Source organism: Aedes albopictus, chromosome 2 (assembly GCF_035046485.1).
Source record: "Aedes albopictus strain Foshan chromosome 2, AalbF5, whole genome shotgun sequence".
In the NCBI taxonomy this organism is placed as follows: Eukaryota; Metazoa; Arthropoda; class Insecta; order Diptera; family Culicidae; genus Aedes; species Aedes albopictus.
The window spans coordinates 11070566-11092931 of NC_085137.1; the positions used below are offsets into that span (position 1 = coordinate 11070566).

General features: G+C 41.7%; 2 protein-coding genes across 3 annotated transcripts; both read left to right on the plus strand.

Annotated features, from left to right (window-relative positions):
* Positions 1-286: 286 nt before the first annotated feature.
* LOC109429842 (zinc finger protein 3) lies at positions 287-5032 on the plus strand. Its single transcript, XM_062849156.1, has one exon. It carries the CDS (start codon positions 2897-2899, stop codon positions 4799-4801), a length of 1905 nt encoding a protein of 634 aa, XP_062705140.1. The 5' UTR covers positions 287-2896; the 3' UTR covers positions 4802-5032.
* A 6493-nt stretch (positions 5033-11525) lies between these two features.
* Positions 11526-12804, plus strand: LOC109398326 (chromatin complexes subunit BAP18). Of its 2 annotated transcripts, none has more exons than XM_062854720.1 (4): positions 11526-11644; positions 11724-11825; positions 11911-12184; positions 12305-12804. In XM_062854720.1, the coding sequence occupies exons 1-4, from the start codon at positions 11610-11612 to the stop codon at positions 12419-12421; spliced, it is 528 nt and encodes a 175-aa protein (XP_062710704.1). In that variant the 5' UTR covers positions 11526-11609; the 3' UTR covers positions 12422-12804. The 2 variants fall into 2 exon arrangements, with proteins under 2 accessions (XP_062710704.1, XP_062710705.1); XM_062854721.1 differs by having other exon boundaries at positions 11530-11644; positions 11727-11825.
* The last annotated feature ends 9562 nt before the right edge of the window (positions 12805-22366 follow it).

Here is a 22366-nt window from a genome sequence, read left to right on the forward strand (position 1 = left end):
TGTGATTTTCACGGAACTTGTTACCTGCAGTTTTGGTGTAATAATCACTTGGCCCTGGTCTTAGTTTATATCTTCCAGAAAGCTTTGATTTCAGACTTGTGGCCGATGTACTATGCAGTAATGATTGGAATAGCTGAATGTATAAGCAATGGCAAACAGTTCTGTTAAAGTCAGGTCTCAAAGTCATCTGATATAGTTATACCACAAACGAATTCATCAAATGTTCAGCATATAAATTTAATTTTTCAACAATTTTGAGGTCACTATTCAGTCACTTTTTTGATTATTTTGGTCACTAATGTCACTATTATTTTGCCACCTGAACGCTACCAGCCCTGTAATCACAAGTAATCTTGGTAATCCGAAGTAATCAATGGTAATCTTGGTAATCAATAAGTAATCATAAGTAATCAAGGTAATCACAAGTAAGCATGGTAATCCGAAGTAATAATTAATAATCTGAATAATCTTAAGTAATCAATAGTAATTTTGGTAATCAATATGTAATGAAGGTAATCACAAGTAATCATGGTGATCAGAAGTAATCATCAATATTCCGAGGTAATCAATGGTAATCAAATGCAATCAACTAGGTATTCAACGGTACAACCAAACAAAGGAATCATGAGTAATCATATGATAATCATAGGTAATCTGTGTAATCAGCAGTAATCTTGGTAATCAATAAGTAATCACAAGTAATCAAGGTAATCACAAGTAATCATGGTCTGACTGGCAGCATCCGTGACATCCTGTGCAACAATACAGTGCCGATCCGTTCGTTGGGAGCTCGTTAGATGGGCTATCTCGTTGGTTGAATGTTCACTGGTTGGGACAAAACCCAACTAAAAAGCACTGTCAGAGTCAAAATCGATGTCAAAACGAGTTTGACGTCTGACCGCCGCTGCATCGCAGCTCCTATATAGAATTTTGCACCGAAATTTAAGCTCAATTTTCTCTCCAAGAGAGAAAAGAACGGCAACGAATGAGAATCGAAACAAATCACCGGAAAATGTCAAAATTCGCGTGAGAGGGAAAAGGATGGGACGAACGAGAATGAACCGAACGTTCATTCGTGACGTCACCTTGCAGAATTCTATACAGAACGTTTGTGCAAGTATGTGAGTGTTTCGTGAAGTATTTCTCGTCACTTGCGTGTGCCTAGAGCATTTTGATCAGTTGTCAGTTGCCCCAACGAACGCACACGATTCGCTGATCGGGGCGCAGTCGTGACCCAACCAGGGAATCCAGGCCAGCGTCATCCGTTTTTTGCAAGATTCTGGACTTTATCCTTAGATCTAATTCTGTTTTTACCCTAGGACATTAAAAATCGTCATTGGTGAAAATTGTATATTAATTTTCGTCAACAACTCAATAATTATTTGTACGCGCCCATACATCTCCTTCCAAATCCTTTCGGTGTTTTCGGCGCAGTATTCCTTGGCCAACTTATTGTACACTCAGGAAAATTGCCTCATACTTAATGGCAAATATACATGTGCCAAACCACATCCAAAGTATATGCAACCAATACCCGATTACGCAGGCAAATTAGCGCATGAATAGTATGTGCTCTAAATTGTACGAGTCGCTGCTGTATGGTGCCTCATCAAATGTATGAGTCGCACTAATAAAAAAAAACATTTGTTTACCCCCATTGCAAAAATCCATGTCCCGGATACATAGAAGGAATGAAGATTTTTTTCCCAGTGTAGAAGACACCATAACGATTAAACATACCAGCGGAGGTCTATTAGCGATTTTGCCCCTTTTTCGTTCTCTATTTTCTTGCAACGGGTAATAATCAACGGTGTAGGAATGAGAAGTCTTGACTGATTGTTGGTTGAAACAAGAATAAATATTTTATTGACTGTCATCATTAGCATTATTTCTACATGGCTTCCTAGATTGTTCCAGCATACTGAGATCCTACAATCGGTTTACGTTGTTAAGTGACTTCCTCTATTGTTTTGGACGTATAATTATTTTTTTACTCTTACTTACTCATAAGGCGCCATTCACAATTAACGTAACGCTCTAGGGGGAGGAGCGAGTATGGCCAAGCGGTATACAGTCCATACAAAAAATAGGTTTTTTATACAATAAAGCGTAACGGGAAGGAGGAGTGGTAAAAAACATCGGTTTTAGCGTTTCATAATAAACGGATGCTGCCTAAAAGGCTGTTTTCAGTTCAGAAGGAAATTCTGAACCTATTATAATGCATGGGAAATTCTTTTCCCGAATCGGCCAAGAAACCGATTTTCTTCGATCTCGTACTCAGTTGCGAAGAAATGACAATTCAAATGGCAGTCACCGTAGAAAGTTTCTGCCAGGAATCGATCAAGAAATTTCTTGAGTGATTTCTTTTGGACACGAAACTTATCTGAAGACAGAATAATTTATAAGATACTCTGAATTTTCCAGGTTTTGTTTACCAAGGGTTAGATACGTTTATTTTCTATAGTAAGTTCGTTTCATCTTTTATAATCTTTTAATGCATGGTGTTCTCGTAATGCTTCGTAGCTTTAACACAGTATCCAAGATAATACTGAATTTTAGTTTGCTAATTCGAGTAGAAATCTTCAGGGATACCTCTGCACACGATCCGCTTCTATAAATTCATTTTCTCTAGATCACGCCCGATGACGAACTACCAAAAATCATATGTTCGGCTTGTTCGCATCAGCTATCGGCAGCATATCGATTTTGTATCAAATGTCGTTCATCGGACGGACAACTCCGTGACCGATTGCTGTTCAGCAATCGGGCCAACCAAGCAACGGTCGATGTCTCTTCAGCGGGTAGTGTCGACGACGACCAGCAGATACCGGACCGAATAGTAGATGACCTTATCGAACTGCCGACGGCAAAGCCCAAAGACCAGAATGAAATCCTAATGGATTTGATGATGCGCCCCGAGGACGAACTTTTTGACGAAATTATTGAACAGGAACAGTTTTCGGCGGATGAAGAATCCGAATGCGATGGAAGCTTTGAACAGTTGGCGGAAAAGGTTGAAATAGTAACGGTCGATGGAGAAGCTATTCTTGAAGTACCGGAATATCAAGAAGAGTCTATGGATGATGACTTGATTACTGTTTCGGAGCATATGTCCGATGTGGCATTGGAGATAACTGATGACTACGTGCATGATAAAGAGGATGACGAATCACAAGCCGAATCTTTACGACAAATGAATGTAATTATGCCCCCAGAAGAGATGATCGTAGAACGGGAAGATTATGAAAATTTCCAAATAATTGTCTGCGCTGGTTTTGCATGCTGTAATTGTAAGGCGCATTTTTCCTCTGAAGAAGATTTGAATACTCACTGTTGCAAGCATGACCTATCGAAGAAACCTCCCAACGGCATTAACTGTTCTTTTTGTTACAAGAAATTTCCTCGTCTAAGTTTCAAAGTAAGACACGATGCCCAACGGAGCATGCCAAAGATGTATTTGTGTAAATTGTGTGACTATGTTTGCCACGATCGTGCGGTACTTAATCATCACATGGAAGTTGCTTCGACACACAAGAAACCTATGATTGGTTTCGATGAGGTTAACGAAGTATTTGAAAAGCTGTCGGTCGATGGTCATTTGTGCTGTGAGTGTTTTTCGATCTTTCGTGATACTAGTCAACTCGAGAAACATTACAAAGATGCTCACCATATAAATCGACCAGACACTGGGTTGGAAGCACTGAAAATGGGCAACTTTTGGTGTACAAATTGTCATCAAGTATTCAAACACAGTCACAGATATCAGTCGCATCTGGAACGTAGTAAAGTGAAATCAATTTATCGCTGTCTAAAAGTTGATTGTACCTATCGCACAGGAAGTATAATTTTCGCTCGACTTCATCTCACAAGCCGAGACCATAAAGTATCTGGAATCACGTCAGATGACACATTCTCGGTTAACCAATCACGCACACTAGAAAAACATCGCTGTTGCTTCCGAAAATGTTTGAAAATATTTGAATCGAGAACATCCCTCCTAGCACATGTAGATCAGGCTCATCAGGTTAAACTTCTCGAAAACGAGCTGCGTCGGAAAAGTTCTACTCATGTATGCTCAATATGCAGTCGTAATTTTGAATCTCGACGTGCTCTAAAGCGCCATCAATCGGTGAAAATGGAAATTAACGTATGCGAGCATTGTGGTTTGTCTGTGCCATCAGCCATCCAACTTCGAAGTCACGTTCAGCAGGTTCATTCCAACGATCAGATCCAGAAAAAATTCAAATGTGATGAGTGTTCCTGTTCTTTTGTCACCGAAGCAAATCTGCAGCGGCACAAACGTCGAGGGCACGACAAACCAACTGACAACGTGTGTTCGATATGCGGTAAGCAGTTCATGACCAAAACTGGTCTGTGGTATCACTGGCGTATGCACAACAAGTCGGAAACGTTCGAATGTGCGCCCTGCAAGAATGCTGGAAGGCGGTACGAGTTTCGAGATGCTAAAACTCTACGCCGACATTATAAGATTTCCGAAATGCACAACGCAGAACGAAAGCACAAGTGCACGTATGAGGGATGCACAAATACATACATCCACAAACCGGATTTACAGCGGCACGAACAGACGGTGCATCGGGGAGATCGACCATTTCTGTGCAAGACGTGCGGTAAGGGATTCGTCAGAAATAGGGATTTGAGATTACACGAGCGACACCATACGGGTGCGAAGCTCTTCTCTTGTGAAGATTGCTCGGCTGGATTTGATATTTTCATGGAATATAAAAGGCACTGTTCCGAGAAGCACGACAGGAAGCTCATTATGAAGTACGCAAAATAGAAAAATTTGGTAAGCTGAAAATGAAAAAAAATGATCTCGTACACTGAAAAGTCGAATAGGCTCATTCATTCCGAAATTCCATGACATACACTTCCCACCATAAATATGGATTCGTATATTGCAACACTCATACTGAATATCGCAGTTGCTGTACCTAAAAAGTTTTGCATCACCCTAAAATGTGATTATTTCAGGTCCTTGAGGCACAAATCACTTATGACCCCCCTTAATTCTCTTTGAAATTGCAACTCGTACCCACAACGTAATTGGTTTTAGGTTTACTCTATTTTTCCTCCTTATTTTGGATGATGCAAAACTTTGGGTGCTGCAATACTGAATATTGCAACGTTTTCATATTATTGGGTATCAGAACGTCGGCTCGTTGACATATTATTGGATAGTATAAACAGTGCTGGTGCTCCTCTTTCCGAGAGATTTTTCCGTTCTATCTCTCTCTCTCTTCTTGGCGTAACGTCCTCATTGGGACAAAGCCTGCTTCTCAGCTTAGTGTTCTATGAGCACTTCCACAGTTATTAACTGAGAGCTTCCTCTGCCAATGACCATTTTGCATGCGTATATCGTGTGGCAGGCACGAAGATACTCTATGCCCAAGGAAGTCAAGGAAATTTCCTTTACGAAAAGATCCTGGACCGACCGGGAATCGAACCCGTCACCCTCAGCATGGTCATGCTGAATATCCGTGCGTTTACCGCCTCGGCTATATGGGCCCGTTCTATGTTTCGTGTGGATTTTGGTTTGTGCAGTCTGATTTTCAATCGATTGCTTGAACCTGGAGTAATGCTCAAAATAATCGCAAATCTTCCGGTTGGTGTAGCTGGAACTATGACTGGTCGGAGTTTGCTTCTGAGTTAGCAGTATGAATGAAGCTGAGGTAATACTCTTTATGTGGTATGCAAATCTATGTGAAGCCGTGAATCTTGACTGAGATCTGAGTAAAGAAGATCTACTCAGTTTTATTCATATACTAGTTGTCCCGGTAAACGTCGTTCTGCCTACATACTGTGTTTTTTGGACACACAGCTCTATAGGGACGTCCCCCACAAAGCCATATATATGGGAGCTTCCGTTCCAGAAACCGGAGAGGTCTCACACCAAGCTAAGAGTATAGATAGTAGAGTAATCATAGATCCGCGGACACCGCTGACTAAAATGTTTCAAGCGTGTAAGTAGTAATTTTTAAGAGTTCGACGGTTGAATATGACGTCATGCGCTCCATTGATGTTGTCTAAATCGTGACGTCATGCTCGTTTGGATACAGATTTTGTCAGTTCGTTTGGATACAACGGATTCATCAACACGGATCTATGTTTACTCTACTATATCTATAGCTAAGAGCCATCCCCGTCCCCAAAAATACTCACCTAATAAATTTCATACTGAACGGTTCAGTAATTTCCGATTACATAACGGTCAGACAGACAGACAGAAAGAAATTCATTTTTATATATTTAGATCTTCTGGAGGATCGACTGAGGATTTTAATCTACGATTTAAACGGCTACGCAGTTTCTCAATACGGGAAAACGAGGTTTATTATTTGTCCGACTTTTCGACACTGGGGTTTTGTGTCATCTTCAGGGGTAATTAATTTTTCGTTTTTGGTCTTATGTTTCGTCTAACTGTAACTGTCTTGTCGAGTTGTTGTTGGTACATGACTTATTTGGTTTGTCTAGTTTTGCAACGGACTGTACGCGTTTGGCGCAAACGCGTAGACTGGAACCCAGCAGGACATCGCAGCAGAGGCAGCCCCAGAGGCTCTTGGCGGCGCAGCCTCATTAACGAAAACAAGCAAGTCGATAGAAATTTGACCTGGCCACAGGTCAAGCGATGGCTGGCAATCGCCTTGGATGGAAATCTTTCAATAGGGTCCTAAAATGAAAAATATTTTCCCGGTTTTGCTACATAACACAAAGAAGCATGCTTTTCTGATCTCAATGGTATTTTTCCCGAACTTAAACAGTGACATAATAGTTAATAAACTCGAAAATAAAATAATGATGAGCAGGTCTTGTTTGACATTCGAGGTCAACCTTGACGTAACGAAAGTGAAACGGCGGGTTGCGAAAGACATCACATTGGCTCACTTTTGACAACTAATGTTCCTGTTTGACATACACGTTAAACAAAATTTACCCAAAATTGAGTGCTAAACAAGGAGTGTTGCAAATATTCTTAAAATGTTTAAAATATATTTGATGGGCTTTACCTAATAGGAATACTTAAAAAATGAGTAACCATTTCGTTTTAATCAATACTTGATCGAATTATGCAGAAATTGAGATAGGCCTTTAGGAGCCTATTCGGCCCTCTGCTCCACCGTGGGTGCCCTGGACTGAATCAGGTATCAGTAGGTCGGCTCTAGAGGCACGTTCTCCTCCATTCGGGAAATTTGTGCCCTGGACTGAAAGTAAGTAAGTAAGAAAAATGTTGATATCCACTACACTGATTTAAAATTCTAGCGTAAAAACAGCAGTAAAATTTATAACGCAATCGATGGTGTCGATTTTGCGAAATCAAAAGAGAATTTGTAGTAGATCCCTGCGGCATTCTCCGGAGAAGTTGCTGGTCGATCACCATGAAGAAAAAATTTAACAAAAACTTGTCCTAACGCGACTGCTAGGTTCTGGCGATCTCCAAAAAGAATTTTCCCAAAACTCTGGTATCAAAGAGGAAATTCTAATAAAAATGAAGAAATTTTAGAGGAAATCCATGCGATAAGTTCCTGGTGGAAAATTTCCTATTCAATTTCTTAAAAATCTTTTGCGGAAAATTCGGTCAAATTGTTAATCAATTTATCCTCAAATTTCTAATGAAATTTTCTCAATTTATGATGTTCGTAGTTCGTCATGGATTCATCCTTTTCAGTAAACTGAAACCCCTGGTTTCAATAATAATTTGCTGGCTCCACCATCAATCCAGATCCTACCCAAAATCCCCAAAACTACCCATTCGCATAACAGCTACCCAGTGGGGTTGACTTTTCATTTGGACAGTGTGAACATGGGCAAAATATCTCCCGGCCCTATTTGCTTCGAACCACTGACAGATGTTGTCGGAGTAAGGGAATAATGTCAACCACAGCAAAAAAGCATAGCTGTCAAACGCAAAAAAGAAGGTGGCAAATTATAAAACTTGTTGAACTCCATCAGAAGCTCTCTTTTGCAATCTGATCCTCAACCGGAGTGTAAGTGCGCGACGTGTGTAAAGTAGTACAGTATAGTGAGGTTAAATTGAACCTCGTGTGGTGAATTCACTAATGTATTTTGTGTTGTGTTTTTTTATAAATTTTTAGTAGTAGTGGAAGACCGAAGCAAAATTTGTAAATTTGTAAATTTGTGAAACAAATAAGTGGAAGAGTATTAGCAAGAAACAAGGCTAGAAAAAGGTAACAAAAAGGTATTGAAGACTGACGTCACGGGGGACTAACGTGGTGGCAGGTCCAAGGGAAGGACCTTTTTCTTTTTGGTGTTTTTTCGCAGTGCTGACCCACGAAACGGAAGTGCCCGGAACGACCAAAGAGGTTGGCTCGAAACGCTGCCGGATTGTATCCCAGACGCCGCCATTGCATGGAAGCCCAGCCGGCGCCATTGCTAAAGTGAACGATAGCCGCCATCTCTCTGCAGTGAACCTGCCTCGTGGTCAACCCGTTTCCGGAGGCCCGCCCTGGATTGGTTAGCCACGATTCCGTCCGGCTCTGCTGGTCTTCAAGCCTCCTTCCGTCTGGCAAGCCGCTGCACACGAAGAACGATTCCGTCCGGCTCTGCTGGTTCCCCAAGCACGTTTCCGTCTGGCACGCTGCAAGCACCCAACGATTCCCGCGGTCCGGCATACCGCCTGGCCCTCAAGACTTCCGTCGCCCGGCGCAGCTGGCCCCCAAGCAACGCCTCCGTCCGGCCCCTAGCCGGCAAACGATCAAGCCTTCGGTCCGGCACTCCGCTGGCCACTTCATCAACGCCTCCGTCCGGCCCCTAGCCGGCAAACGATCAAGCCTTCGGTCCGGCACTCCGCTGGCCACTTCATCAACGCCTCCGTCCGGCCCCTAGCCGGCAAACGATCAAGCCTTCGGTCCGGCACTCCGCTGGCCACTCCATCAACGCCTCCGTCCGGCCCCTAGCCGGCAAATGATCTAGCCTTCGGCTCGGCACCCCGCTGGCCCCCAATCACCACTACGGTCCGGCACCCCGCTGGTCCCAGAACATTGCTTCGGCTCGGCACCCCGCTGGCCCCCTATCACCACTACGGTCCGGCACCCCGCCGGCCCCCGAGCATCAAGCCAGCAAGCTGCTGGCCCGAGGACCGCACGCCAGTCCGGCACCCTGCTGAGACACCGAGCATCGGCACACCGCCGACGAAACGAGCTACCAACACGACCATGAAGCCCCACCAGCCACCATTGCACGGTATGTCCCAAAACTGTGACGTCATTATAATAAATGTTTGTTAAACTATGAAATAGCCAGCGGTAGCCAATTATTTATAGAAGCATAGCCCTGGATTCATTGTGTTTTCACCACTTTTGATTTGTCCGCTTTGTTCGAGTCCAAAAAGGGACTTTCAAGCCTTGCCGCTTTGGGATCGGTAGAGCTTGGTGGAGCGCCCCTAGCGTTGTGTTGACACGTTTTCTTCACCCTTGTACAACATTTGCATGAAGGTTTTTTCTTATATACCGTTCCTGCTCTACGTGATTTGTCACCTCATGAACGTAGCCATAAAGCGAAAGGTAAGCCCCAATAAGCGACCCTCCGAGAATTAACCCTTGTACCCTCCGAGAGGTAGCAAGTTACAAAACAAGTCTCTCCAAATCGAAAAAAAAATCGGACTGAAACTCTACAAAATAATCTTTAAAAGTCATACTACATTTCAACAAAAAAAAATGTTCCAACAGTTTTGGTTTTGGATAAGTCGTAAGCTGTCTAAGTAAAATCAAACTAAAAGTTTCATAAAAACTTCTTAATTTCTAAAAAAAAAGTTGGTTCTTTCCAAAACTTTGGACAGAGAAAAATCAAACTAATTTAGCAGGAACTTGACTCTGCAATTTATAGTTTTGGAATTGCTCTACAATTTAGTCGAAGATTTTCCTATGGATATCCAGTGATTTTTGTTAAGCAATCATAAGAAGATCGACAAATAGTTGCAGTCTTTCTCAAAAGAATCACAATATATCAATACATTTTGCCAGTAGGCAGTACTTTGAAGTTCTTACGACAAAAATCAAATCAATAGAAGTTTCGTACACTAATTTTTTTCTTGCTTCACATTTTTTTCGTCAAGTGAAATTTTGTGGGGGGTCCTGCTATTGCGTTTTTTTTACATGTTGATCGGTGAGAAAATGCTCCGAAAAATGAAGCTTATAATTTTGTCGTTTTTATTACAGTAGACGTTCGATAAGTGCAACATGTTTACGGTTCAGTTACCGAATGAAATTCGCTAACTGCAACGACTGACAGCCGTCAAACAGTTGTCAATTGCTGTTGGGCGCAGCCAGAATGCACTCAAAAACATCGCAATGCAGCTGTTGCATCTGAAAAACATCGAAACTGTTGACGTTTCGTTTTTGACAGATAGCGGTGCGATAACTGCAAAATTGTTGCACTTAGCGGACTTGCAGTTAAAAAGCATTGCAGTTAAACCACAGACAAACAGACGTAACACTTAGAACAAATTCCTTAAAAAATCATCGCTTAGTTTCACTATCACCAGCTGGTGACGTTATTGCGCGAAGCACTGAGCTTCGCCATATCGTCAACAGCAGGTGCTAGTGTTAAACCCTAAACGCGAATAAAAATGATGCGCGCGCCTCTGGTTGTGAAAGTAACAACTGCGAATATTTAAAATGATCGTTAAAACCGTGGGCGATGGAAATTTTGTCAATGTTACGTCTGTTTGTCTGTAGTTAAACCGTTAAACCGTTTGCACCCGTCGACTTTCATTATTATTTCTCCGCACGAACAGTGCTCCGAAAGCGGAACTTTCTGCCCAAAAGGCACAGCCAGGCATACCATCAATCGACCTCGAAAGGAACTATCGCACCTGAGGAATTACCGTAATTTTGTTTCACATAATAGCCAGTTTCTACTTATTGTCGTCGCGATTGAAACCCGAAGTTTGCCCGACAATCGATTTTTCTCCAAAATCTATACGTGAAACCTAACGTCGGACGTAGTGCGCTAAGCTTCTATCCAGCGCACTTTGCCCGACTTACGTCCGACGCGCTGATTAGGAAAAAAATCGATTTTCGCGTGTCTAAAATTCCGATTTTCAACTACACGAACAATATAGATCTGACATCTGACCATTAACCGTTATGTGTCCGACAAACTTTTTGCTCTTTTCTACACCGTGCTTTTCAAATGGGCGCTGGGTACCCTGGTACCCTGTCGGCCACATAAGGGTTAAAAAATCTTTACTATCAGATCATACATTACAGCACCGATTGGACCATTCCAAATGCTACACGAGAAACTATAACGTCAATCGTCACTTGCATTCGCGAGTTTCTACTCGGGTCGCCAACTGTCAAACGCGGCGGGGTGGCTGTCAAAATCGATTTTTCACGAGTGGGGAGGCTTGTTTGTTTACGAGTGTGATCAGAGAAGCGGGTCGCTTCTAAAAATTTTTTATCCAGCCGAGAAATTCCACTCGAACGATGAATTCAGCTACAAAGGTAAGTTAATGTGCTAATTTAATCGCATCCGAAACTGTTGTCTAATCCAGTTGATCAAAATTTCAGGTTGGGGAGATTTTTACCGCGGCGGGAGCGGCGTTCAATCGTCTAGGCGAACTGACGATGCAGCTTCATCCATCGTCGGATTCTCCCACCGGGTAAGTTTCTCGTTTTGGTACCATTAATTATGTCCGTTTGTTGCGGTTAATTCGATAGTTACTGTGTCTTTCCCGAAAGGAGCAAATGGACAGATGAAGAAATCGATATGCTCCGCTCGGCGGTGGTGCGTTTCAGCGAAGACCTGAATCAAGTCAGTCAACGGATCAAGGGAAGGACCGTGTAAGTAGAAATGTTTCTTCATCTGTCCGCTTGGATCCGGGGTAAGAGTGGTAAGCTGATCGATTGGTGTCTCGCATCGTTTTAGGTCACAAATACGCCAAACACTGAAGAAAAAAGCCTTCGAAGATGCCGGCGTTCAGATGAAGCAGCCAGCTCCCGCCCAACTTCCGCCGATCATCCCACCTCCGACGCAGACCATCCTGGTTCAGCAGCAGCAACCGGGCGGCATTCAACAACCGACGACCAGCGGGACGGACCAGCAGCCTACGTTGATCGTCAAGCAGGAGGATCACGAGTCCGGTGGAGCCAGCAGCAGCAACGACGCAGCAGGCACTGGCTACCTGAGCAAACCTTCCGATGTGAGCTGATTGTTCTCCTCTATGCATCCAAGTGACCTGTTTTTCCGTGTTTTTTTTTCTATGAAATTCCGTTGCCAAGACGACGACATGATGAACGACCCTTTCTTTGATTTGTTATAGATGATGATGACCCTGAATCGGCTCAACGTGCAAGAATCGGAAGCCGACGTCGAGGGCCTGGCGTCGTCCGAGGTCAAGCTCGAGTTCGAACCCGGCCCGGAGGAGGTCGCCGGGTGAGATGAGGTGCCCTTTTACTTTAGTGTCGTCTCCCCGCGGCGGGGTTGATGTACGATTTGTACGATTTATTTTTCATCCTGATTTTCGCGCGAAAGATAATTTATGACATTCTCATTTTGATTTTTTGAATGATTTTCTGTTCCATTGTTTCGGTCCATTCGGACTACTTTGATTATGATATGTAATTTTGGAGCATTCGTGAGAGGCTCTCGATCATGACACGAAATAGCGAAAGCAATGAACTGAGAATAACTATTGTACCGAGATGCTCGCCCAATAAGGGATGCATGTAGTAACTTAATCGATCGTAACGCGTTGTAACTGACTATCGGAAACACATGATTGTATGTAAAGTAATAAAGCTAATCAATACACGTCATAAATGATCTTATTTTTATATCTGCGAATCCATGGCGCTTTTCATAAACGTCGTGCTTGATTGAACGACACCTCTTCTTTCAGAAATTGCTTCAGGGGATTCTTAAAAAAAATCCAGGGATTCTTTAAGAAATTTTCCCAAAGCTCTTTTCAGCTCTTTTCTTCCCTAAAAGAAATTTCTTCCTTTAGAAATTATTCTGTGGAATCCTTTTACAGCTCTGCCAGGGATTAAATATTTAAAAAATTCTGTCTCATATTCGGTAAGAAAATCTTTCAGCGATTGCTTCAAATCTGCTCCAGAAGTCTTCCAAAGATTTCTTCAGGGAATTCCCTATAAATGCCAATGGATTTATCCAGAAACTGCAGGTATTCCTCCAGAAATTTTTTTTATCAATAATTTTGAGTGATTCCAGCAGAATATTTTGCAGAGATTCTTCATTAGTTCCGCCTAGTTAAATATATTTACTCAGAAATTCATTCAGGATCTCATTCACGAATCTCTTTACTGAATAAATTTAATTTAAATTAAATTTAATTTTAAATTAAATTTAATAAATTTAATAGGAATTAGAAAAGAAGAAGTTTGCCCAGGAATATTTGCAGGCGTTTGTAATGTGTTTCTGGAGATATTCCAAAAGAGATTCCTTCGAAAAATACGTCCACTCCATGAGTACCTCCTGAAAATTCTCCAGTAACATTATCAGAGAACTTCGCCAGTATTTTTTTTTTTAATTTCTCAGCATTCTTTTACAAATTCTACCAAGATTTCCCAAAGAGTTTTTTGAGGCATTCCTCCACAAATTTCTTCAGACATTCCTCTAGGAATTCTTGCAAGAGTTCCTCCAGGAATTTCTTGAGAAATTCGACCGGAGATTTCTTCAGAAATTGCTTCAGGGATTCTTTCAGTTTCTCCAAAAAAGTGTTTGGTACCGTTCATCTGAATCTGAAATTACTGAAAGAATTTATAGATACATTTATGTTTGAATTGTTTGAAAAACAAAAATCCTGAAGAGATTTCCAAAAGACACCCTTGAGAAAACTCCGAAGGATTCTCAAAAAGCATGCAGCAGGAATTCCTGGAGAAAATGCAAACAAAACAATGGAATATTTCTGGGGTAAAGCTCTGAATATATTTCTGAAGAATTTCCTGGAGGAATTCTTAGTTACCGTCGTAAAAAAAACTACCGGTTGGTTCGAGAGTTGAACGTAGAATGACATTTTTATTTTTCAATGTGTAATATAGGGTTACTACGATTAAATCCAGGTCCAAGCACCTACTACTCACACTCCTCCTCGATTGGATCTGGTTCTATTCCGATTATCCTCCGCAATGTCTCCAAACGTACTCGTTGAAGTGGCTTTGTGAGAATGTCGGCTAGCATTGTTTCGGTTGGGCAATACTCCAGTTTGAAAACTTCTTTCTGCTGCAAATCTCGTACAAAGACATACCGCACATCAATATGTTTGCTTCTGCGTTCGATCCGGTCACCTTCAAAAAGTTTTATGCAGCTTTGATTATCCTCAAATACGACGATTGGTCCTGTATCTTTTTCAGCGATTTCTTCCAACAGTCCATTCGTTCAGCTCAGCTCTTGACAACCTTCTGCCAGGGAAATGAATTCCGCTTCATTTGAACTCAAGGCTACGCTTGTCTGCTTTCTCGAGCCCAAAACGATAACACCTCCCTCCATCGTACTTGATCATATAACCGGAATTCGACTTTCTATCCCTGCAATCGCCAGCGTAGTCTGCATCAACGTACTTCAGCTTGTGGTCTCTAGTTGCATATAAATATCGGAGAACCTTCTTTGCTTCATTCCAGTCTTGCTGACTCGGTGAACTAGATTTCTGGGCCAGTAACGAAACGCTTATGGATACATCCGGTCTAGTTTGCACTGCTATATACAGCAGGTTGTAGATCGACCCGAATTCCTGTTCAGTTGTTGTAACGATAAACGTCTACGTAAATTAGAATGAATTCTGTTACTCCTGCTGCAGTCTTCCGCTTGTACAAACATTGATCTGTCCGGCATTGCTTGAATCCTAATTTCTTGAAAACTGAATCAACCGTTCGGTTCCAGACTCTCGCGGACTGCTTCAATCCGTATAAACTCCTCAAACGACTAACTTTACTATCGGGTCCAGTAGCGTATCCTTCGGATTGTTGCATATAGATTGTTTCCTCCAGTTTCCCGTTGAGATATGTCATTTTCACGTCCACATGCTTCACGAACATCTTTCTCTGGCTAGCAATCGTCAACAATGGACGGAAGGTAACTTGCTTGTCAACCGGCGCGAATACTTCATCGTAATCCACGCCGTACTTCTGCGTAAATCCTTGTGCCACGATCCTTGCTTTGTATCGGACGACATTTCCCTTCTCGATGGGTGATTTTATCGCCATTTCATACTACACCTTGGTCTTAAATAAACACTTGCATCCAATCGCTTTCTTTCCGGCTGGTAGATCCACTAGGTCTCACGTGCAGTTCCTCAGTAGTGCTTCGTGTTCCTCATCCATGGCAGCTCTCCACAGCTGCGCATCGTTGCCATCCAATGCTTCTGTTGGAGTTCAGGGATCTCTGATGCACCGTACTGCTTTCAAACCATGATTCGGATGGGGTGCCTCATTGATCTCGGGTTGCGGGTTCGCATGACTGGTTGATGGTTCCTCGAGTTGCGGGTTCGCACGACTGGTTGTTGCTCGTAATATATCTGTAATAGGGTACGACGACAGACCTTTGATTGGTAAATAAAGAGTCAATATACTTGCTGGGGAATGCGCGCTCCTGCCACTGCGCCTCGACAACGGTGGTGTTCCGAAGGTTCGCTCGAACTCAATCGTCAAGGGCTCACCTGCGGGACGGAAGAAGGACCAAAAATGTTCCGAAGGTTCGCTCGAACTCAATCGTCAAGGGCTCACCTGCAGCACGGACGTTTGGCTTCTGGGCAGCGTGTTGGGGGGGAAGCACCAGGTTCGGCTTCGGCTCAGGTTTCAACTCACTTGCACCACAGTCACATCACCAAAACTACTGTACAGGGGTTCGTTTCTCGACGATTGACTACTTAAGCACTTATTTGGAATCTTTTACTAATTTATTTAAAAACCTATTTTATATATCAAGCATTTACAAGTTAATTTTATATTCTAAACTTCGACAATGTGCGTCCTGTACGCACGAGCAAATTTTCACTTCTGGTGCAAAATTCAAATTCAGCCCACGGCCCACGCTTGCTGCGATTGCGGTTGGGTCGTTGCTACGGCAACGACGGCAGCCCGCTCACGGTTGGCTCGACGTCGGGCGCCTGCGGTGCCCGAGTAAAAATGTATGTTTAGCAAATTTTGTTCGCAACAGGTGGATTTGAAGTTGTTCGTGGAGGATTCGCCATTATAGTCACGTCACCAGAATCATCAGAACTATCTTCATGACTTCATGATTGCTTTCAGTTTGCGAAACTTCTGATTCTTGTAAATCTTCGTCATCAGAATCGACTTGAATCACGTCATCATTAGGTACCTCCTGGTGTCCGCTTTCCTCAGCATTGGGTGGCTGTACATTGTCCGGGTTAGAATAGGAATTTCTGCCAAGAGTTCAGATATCTCAAATCCAACCCCGCGTAGTTGGTGCGCTGCAGAGATGATTTCGTTGACGTAGGAATCCATTGAATCGCATGATGAGAAACTTGTAGTGATGAGTTTCCTCAGCAAACCTACACGCCTGGTAAAGCCCATTACCACTTCGCGAACCGTCTTCGCATCTTTAACATGAACGTAGTTCACGGGATCCAGGAGCAAAATTAGCTTTGCGCGAGCCTTACGGTTCTTACTGCATCAACCACAGCGTGTTCTTCAGCTACAGCAGGGGGCTTCACAACTTCCCAGAGGTCCTCTAATTCCAGGAACTTTTTAACAGCGAATTTCCATGTTGTTCAGTTGTCCCGGCCGGTCAATCGCTCTATTGAAGGTAAACTGGAAAGGCTGTGACTGTAACGAGTCGCTTGAGGATTCTCTTTTCTTCCGAATGCTGCTTGGAAACCATCTTCCATTCCGCTTACTCAAGGGTTTGCGGTAAACATTTTCGTTACGTGAAAGTTTTTCAGTATGGGCCCATAACCTCTTAGTTACCGTCGTAGAAAGAATTACCGGTTGGTTCGAGAGTTGAACATAGAATTACAGCTTTATTTTTCAATGTGTAATATAGAGTTACTATGATTCAATCCAGGTCCATGCGCCTACTACTAACAGGAATATTGTGGATTTAGCACCAAATTGGTGTCGGAAGTAACTTCATTGACTTCCGCTGCCTTTCCTATGCGTTAAACAAAACGTCGGAAGTAGTGCGCTGTATAGTAAATCTGATGCTCTATACAGCGCACTACTTCCGACGTTATGTTTAACGCATAGGAAAGGCAGCGGAAGTCAATGAAGTTACTTCCGACACCAATTTAGTGCTAAATCCACAATACCTAGAAGAACTCGTTGGGATACCTCTGGAGGAATTCTTACAAGAATTTCTTGTACAATTCCTGAACGGATTAATAAACAAAAACGCCAGAAACAATTTTTGAAAAAAAAAATCTGCAGGAAACACATCATACATTTTATAAGAGACATTTCTGAATAGAATAGTTTGAAGGAATGTTTGAATGAATACCCGAAAAAAGTGGAGAACCTTCATTAGGCAGGTATTCAAACATTTCTTGTAAAAAATCTTGAGTGATGAAAAACAAAAAAAAAGTGAAGTAATTTCTGAACGGTCTCCTGAGAAAATCTCGAAAAATATTCTTGAAGAATCAGAATAAAGATCAGAATGAAACCTATACGGAATTTATGAGGCAAGAACTTCCGAATAAACTTCAAGAAAAATCTCTTGAGTAAAATAAAATAAATTTCTTAAGAAATTCCAAGGGTTGATGGATTGATTGATTTGTCTTTATTATATAGACTTTCAGCCCTTAGCTGGTTCGTCTCTTTCCAGGAATCGTTAAAAGTATTCCTGGAGAATTCTAGCAAAAAATACATGTAAGAACCTCTGAAGGAATTTCAACAAATGTTTCTGAAAGAATTTCTAGAAATAAACCTATTTTCTGAAGAAATTCCTGCAAGAATCTTTGAAGAAATTTTCAAAGAAATTCCTGCTGAAATCTCTGGGATAAATTCCTGCCTGAAACTGTTAAGAAACTTCGCTGGAATTGCATTTGTCAAGGAATCTATGGAGGAATACATGGAATAACCCGTGGACTGTTCTCAAGAAGAATCTTTTGAGTAATTTCTTGTGATACTTATAAAAAAAATCCAAGGAAAATTCCTGGTAGAATTCCTGAGATTTTTTTTTTTTTTTTTCAAAGAAATGCATGGGTAGGAATATATTTTGAAGAGATACCTGGAGGAATTGTCGCTGAAATCATTCAAGGAATTAATGCAAAGAATTTCTTTCTGCATTCCAAAATAAAACTTCGGTAAATGCCGAAAGAACTCCTGATGGAAGTTCTGGCAGTTTCTGTTCTTTTATTATAGTACTATCGGCAGGATTAGGAAACATCCTTCTATTAAAATGCATAAAGAGAACTATTGAAATCATTTTCGTGGGGGCATACCATTGTGGGAGGCGCTGAAACTTTGAGTAACCACCTCTGATTTTACCATGACACGGAAGCTTCCTCAGGAAGTTCTTTAGGAGACCCCTTAGGAATTACTCCAGAAGTTCCTACAGGGATTCCTATACAGGAGTTCTTTCAGGGGCTCCTCTTGGAATTCCTTTAGAGAATTCTCTAAAAGTTTAATCGGGGATTACTCCAGAAGTTTCATCAAGGATTCCCCTAAAAATTTCTCTAGATAATCCAACAGGAATTCCTGCAGGGATACATTCAGGGATTTCTGTCAGGGATTTCTTTAGAATTATTATCAGGGATTCCTCCATTAGTTCTTTGAGGGATCTCTCCAGAAGTTCATTCAGAGATTTTTGAAGGAGTTCATTCAGGGATTCCTCCAAGAGTTCTTCCAGGACTTTCTCCAGCAGTTCCTTCGAGGGTTTTTCTGGAAGTTCCGTCAGAAATCTCTCCAGATGTTTTGTCGGAAATCCCTCCTGGAGTTCTTCAAGAGATTCTTCCAGGATTTCATTCAGGGATGCTTTTAGGAGTTTCTTCAGGACAGGATTTTAATCAAGGTTTTCTTCAGAAATAGGGATTTCTACAGCTGTTCCGTCAAAGATACTTCCATGAGTTCTTGCTTCTGGATTTGTTTCAGGAAATCTCTTCTAGAGGACCTTCTGGGTTTCTTTTAGGATTAATTCAGATATCTCCGGTTAATTCAGATTTCTCCAGAAGTCTTTGCAGGAAATATTTCAGGAGTTTTTTTAAGGGATATCTTCAGGGTTTTCTCCATGAGTTCTTCCGGGGATTCCTCTAGGAGCTCCATCAGAAAATCTTCTAGGAGTTCATTTAAAGATTCCTATAGGAGTTCTCTCCAGTAGTTCGATTTATGCTTTATTCTATTATTTTTTTATGAGCAGGGAAAAGCCCACTGGAGGTGAACTCCTTTCGAGCTTCTTCCTCCAACAGGCATAAACCTACTACTAGTTCCTTAGAGAATTTTCCTTATAGTTTTATCTGTAATTCCTACAGGAGTCCCCTTAGTAATTACTCCAAAAGTTCCTAAAGGGATTCCTATACAGGAGTTCTTTCAGGGTCTTCTCTTGGAATTCCTTTAGAGAATCCTCTAGATATTTAATCAGGGATTACTCCAGGAGGTCCATCAAGAATTCCCCTAAAAATTTCTCTAGATAACCCAACAGAAATTCCTGCAAGGATAAATTTAGGGATTCCTACTAAATTCCCGTCAGGGACTTCTTTAGGGTTACAATCAGGGATTTCTCCATTAGTTCTTAGAGAGATCTCTCCAGAAGTTCATTGAGAGATTTTTGAAAGATTTCATTCAGGGATTCCTCCAGGAGTTCTTACAGGGCTCTCTTCAGAAGTTCCTTCGAGGGTTTTTTCGATTTTTGGAAGTTCCGTCAGAGATCTTCGGTTGGAGTTCTTCAAGAGATGTTCCAGGATTTTATTCAGAGATGCCTACAGGAGTTTCTTCAGGTTCCCTAGGATTATAAATAGAGATCTTTCAGAAGTTCATTCGGAGATTCTTTCAGGACACTCAGTTTCTACTTGGATTTCTCCAAATGTTTCTTCGTAAGTCCCTTCAGTGATCACTCCAGGAGCTCCTTTAGGGTATCGTTATGTAATTCCTTGAGGGATTACTCTAGAACTTTGATCAATGATTTCTTTTGAAGTTCCTTAAGGAATTTCTCAAGGAGTTCTTTAACCTTTCAGGACGCGCGCCTGAAACTTCACCGCACTCACGTGGTATACGACGAGCGAAGTTATTGGATAGTGTTGTATCACAGATAAACAGACGTAACACTTAGAACAAATTCCTTAAAAAATCATCGCTCAGTTAAACGATCACTAGCTGGTGACGATATTGCGCGAAGTACTGAGCTTCGCCATATCGTCAATAGCAGGCGCTAGTGTGAAACGTCAAACGCGAATAAAAATGATGCGCGCGCCTCTGGTTGTGAAAGTAACAACTGTGGAGATTTAAAATGATTGTTAAAATCGTGGGCGATGGAAAATTTGTCAGTGCTACGTCTGTTTGTTGTACTTTTTACAACGGCGTGCGTCCTGAAAGGTTAAGAGATTCTTCCAACAGTTCCATCAGGGATTCCTCTAGGAGTTTCATTATATGTTCTTTTAAGATTGTAATCAGGGATTATTCCAAGGGGAATTCATTTAGGGATTCCTGTGCAGGGGTTTCTTAAGGCGCCATCCACAAAGTACGTATCGCTGTAGGGGGAGGGTGAAATACGACCAAGCGATACGGCTCATACAAAAAAAAAATAGGATTTTCATACAAAAAGCGTCACGGAGGGAGAGAGGGGTCAAAAATTGACGACTTAACGTAATAAATGAACGCCGCGTAAGAGGTATCAGCAAGCGTTTCTTTAGAGATTCCTCCAAAACTTCCCTCAGGGATTTCTCCAAAAGTTTCTCCATGGATTACTTAAGGAGCTCATGTAAAACTTTGATGAAGAAGTTCAGTCAGGGTCTTCCCAGTAGTTCCTTCTTTCAGAGGTGGTATTCTTCTACGAGTTTTTCAGGGATTCCTTCAGAAGAGTTCCTTCAAGGATGTTCTACCATGATTCCTCCAGGAGTTCATTTAGACAATCCTTCATTCAGACTTCATTCAGGGATGCTTACATGAGTGTCCTCAGGAATTCTCTTAGGGTTATAATCAGGGATTTCTCTATGAGTTCCTTTCCTTTACACAATAATAAAAATTATAAAAAAATATGAGTTCCTTGAGAGATTTCTCCAAAAGCTCATGCAGAGGTTTTGGTAGCAGTTATTCAGGGATTCCTCCAGGAGTTCTTTTTCTAGAAGCTTCTTCTAAGGTTCCACTAAGAGTTCCTCCAGGAATTCTTCCTGGAATGCCACTACAGAACCTTCTAAATTTTTAATCAGAGATCTCTCCCGAAGCTCCTTCAGTAATTTCTCCGGGAATTCCTTAAAGTTTTTTCCAGGATTTCATTCAGGGATGCTTCTTGATGCTTCCTCTTTCAGAAGCTTCTTCAGGGATGTCTATCAGATACTTTTTCTAAGTTCATCCTCCAACAGGTGTTGCTCCATGAGTTTCTTCAGGGATTCGTTCTGTAGTTTTTTTTTTCAGCGATTTTCTTTATTCGAGAATTTTCCCAAAAGATCTTTCAGGAATACTTTCAGAGGATCTCAGAGATTTTTCCAGCAATTTCTTAAGGAGTTCCTTCGGGGATTTCTTAAGGGATTGCTCTGTGAGGTCCTCCAGGAGTTCTTTAAGAGATTCCTCTAGGAGTTTCTTTAAATATTACGCTAGGATTATAATTTCTAGGAGTTCCTTCGGGAATTTGTCTTATTTTATAATCAGTGATTTCTCAAAGTGTTCATTGAGAAATCTCAGCAGGAGTTTCTTCAGAGATTGTTCCAGGAGTTCATTCAGCGATTCCACCAGGAATTGGTCCACCTGCACATGTATCTTTAGAAAACTCCTCCAAAACTTCTTTTAGGGATTTCTCCAGGAGTTCTATGATGGGTAACCTGCGAAGTTCTTTCAGGAACTCCTTAAAGGCTTCAACCGAAAACTTCTTTCGGGGAGTTCCTTCAGCGATTATTCCAGAGGTCACTTCAGACATACTTCCAGGTGATTTACCAAGGATTCTTGTAAGAGTTTTTTAGAATTTTTAGGTTATGTTTAGTTGGCGATTCAGTCATCAAATTCATTGAAAATGATGATTGAATCTTCATCCAACGTTTCGCTTCATATGGAAGCTTCTTCAGGGACTCTAAAAGTGTAGTTTATTTACTGTTTGTTTGTCATTAGTGCCCAATTTCTTACCAATTTGTATCGTTTTTTGTCTAGTCGTGTTTGTTACAAAGATAATGGTGTGATTACTGTGCAATATTTTTAAAGTGTACTTACAATTTGTTTTGGGAATGGTAGCATTACGGAAAGCACTAATTAAACAGGGTGTTGCGTAT

Excerpts from the sequence above, each read along its gene's own strand:
- LOC109429842 (XM_062849156.1), top strand. The coding sequence starts at position 2,897 with ATGGATTTGATGATGCGCCCCGAGGACGAACTTTTTGACGAAATTATT.
- LOC109398326 (XM_062854720.1), top strand. The coding sequence starts at position 11,610 with ATGCAGCTTCATCCATCGTCGGATTCTCCCACCGG. Across the intron at positions 11,826-11,910 it reads CGGATCAAGGGAAGGACCGT|GTCACAAATACGCCAAACAC; the intron begins GTAAGTAGAAAT and ends GCATCGTTTTAG. Across the intron at positions 12,185-12,304 it reads ACCTGAGCAAACCTTCCGAT|ATGATGATGACCCTGAATCG; the intron begins GTGAGCTGATTG and ends GATTTGTTATAG.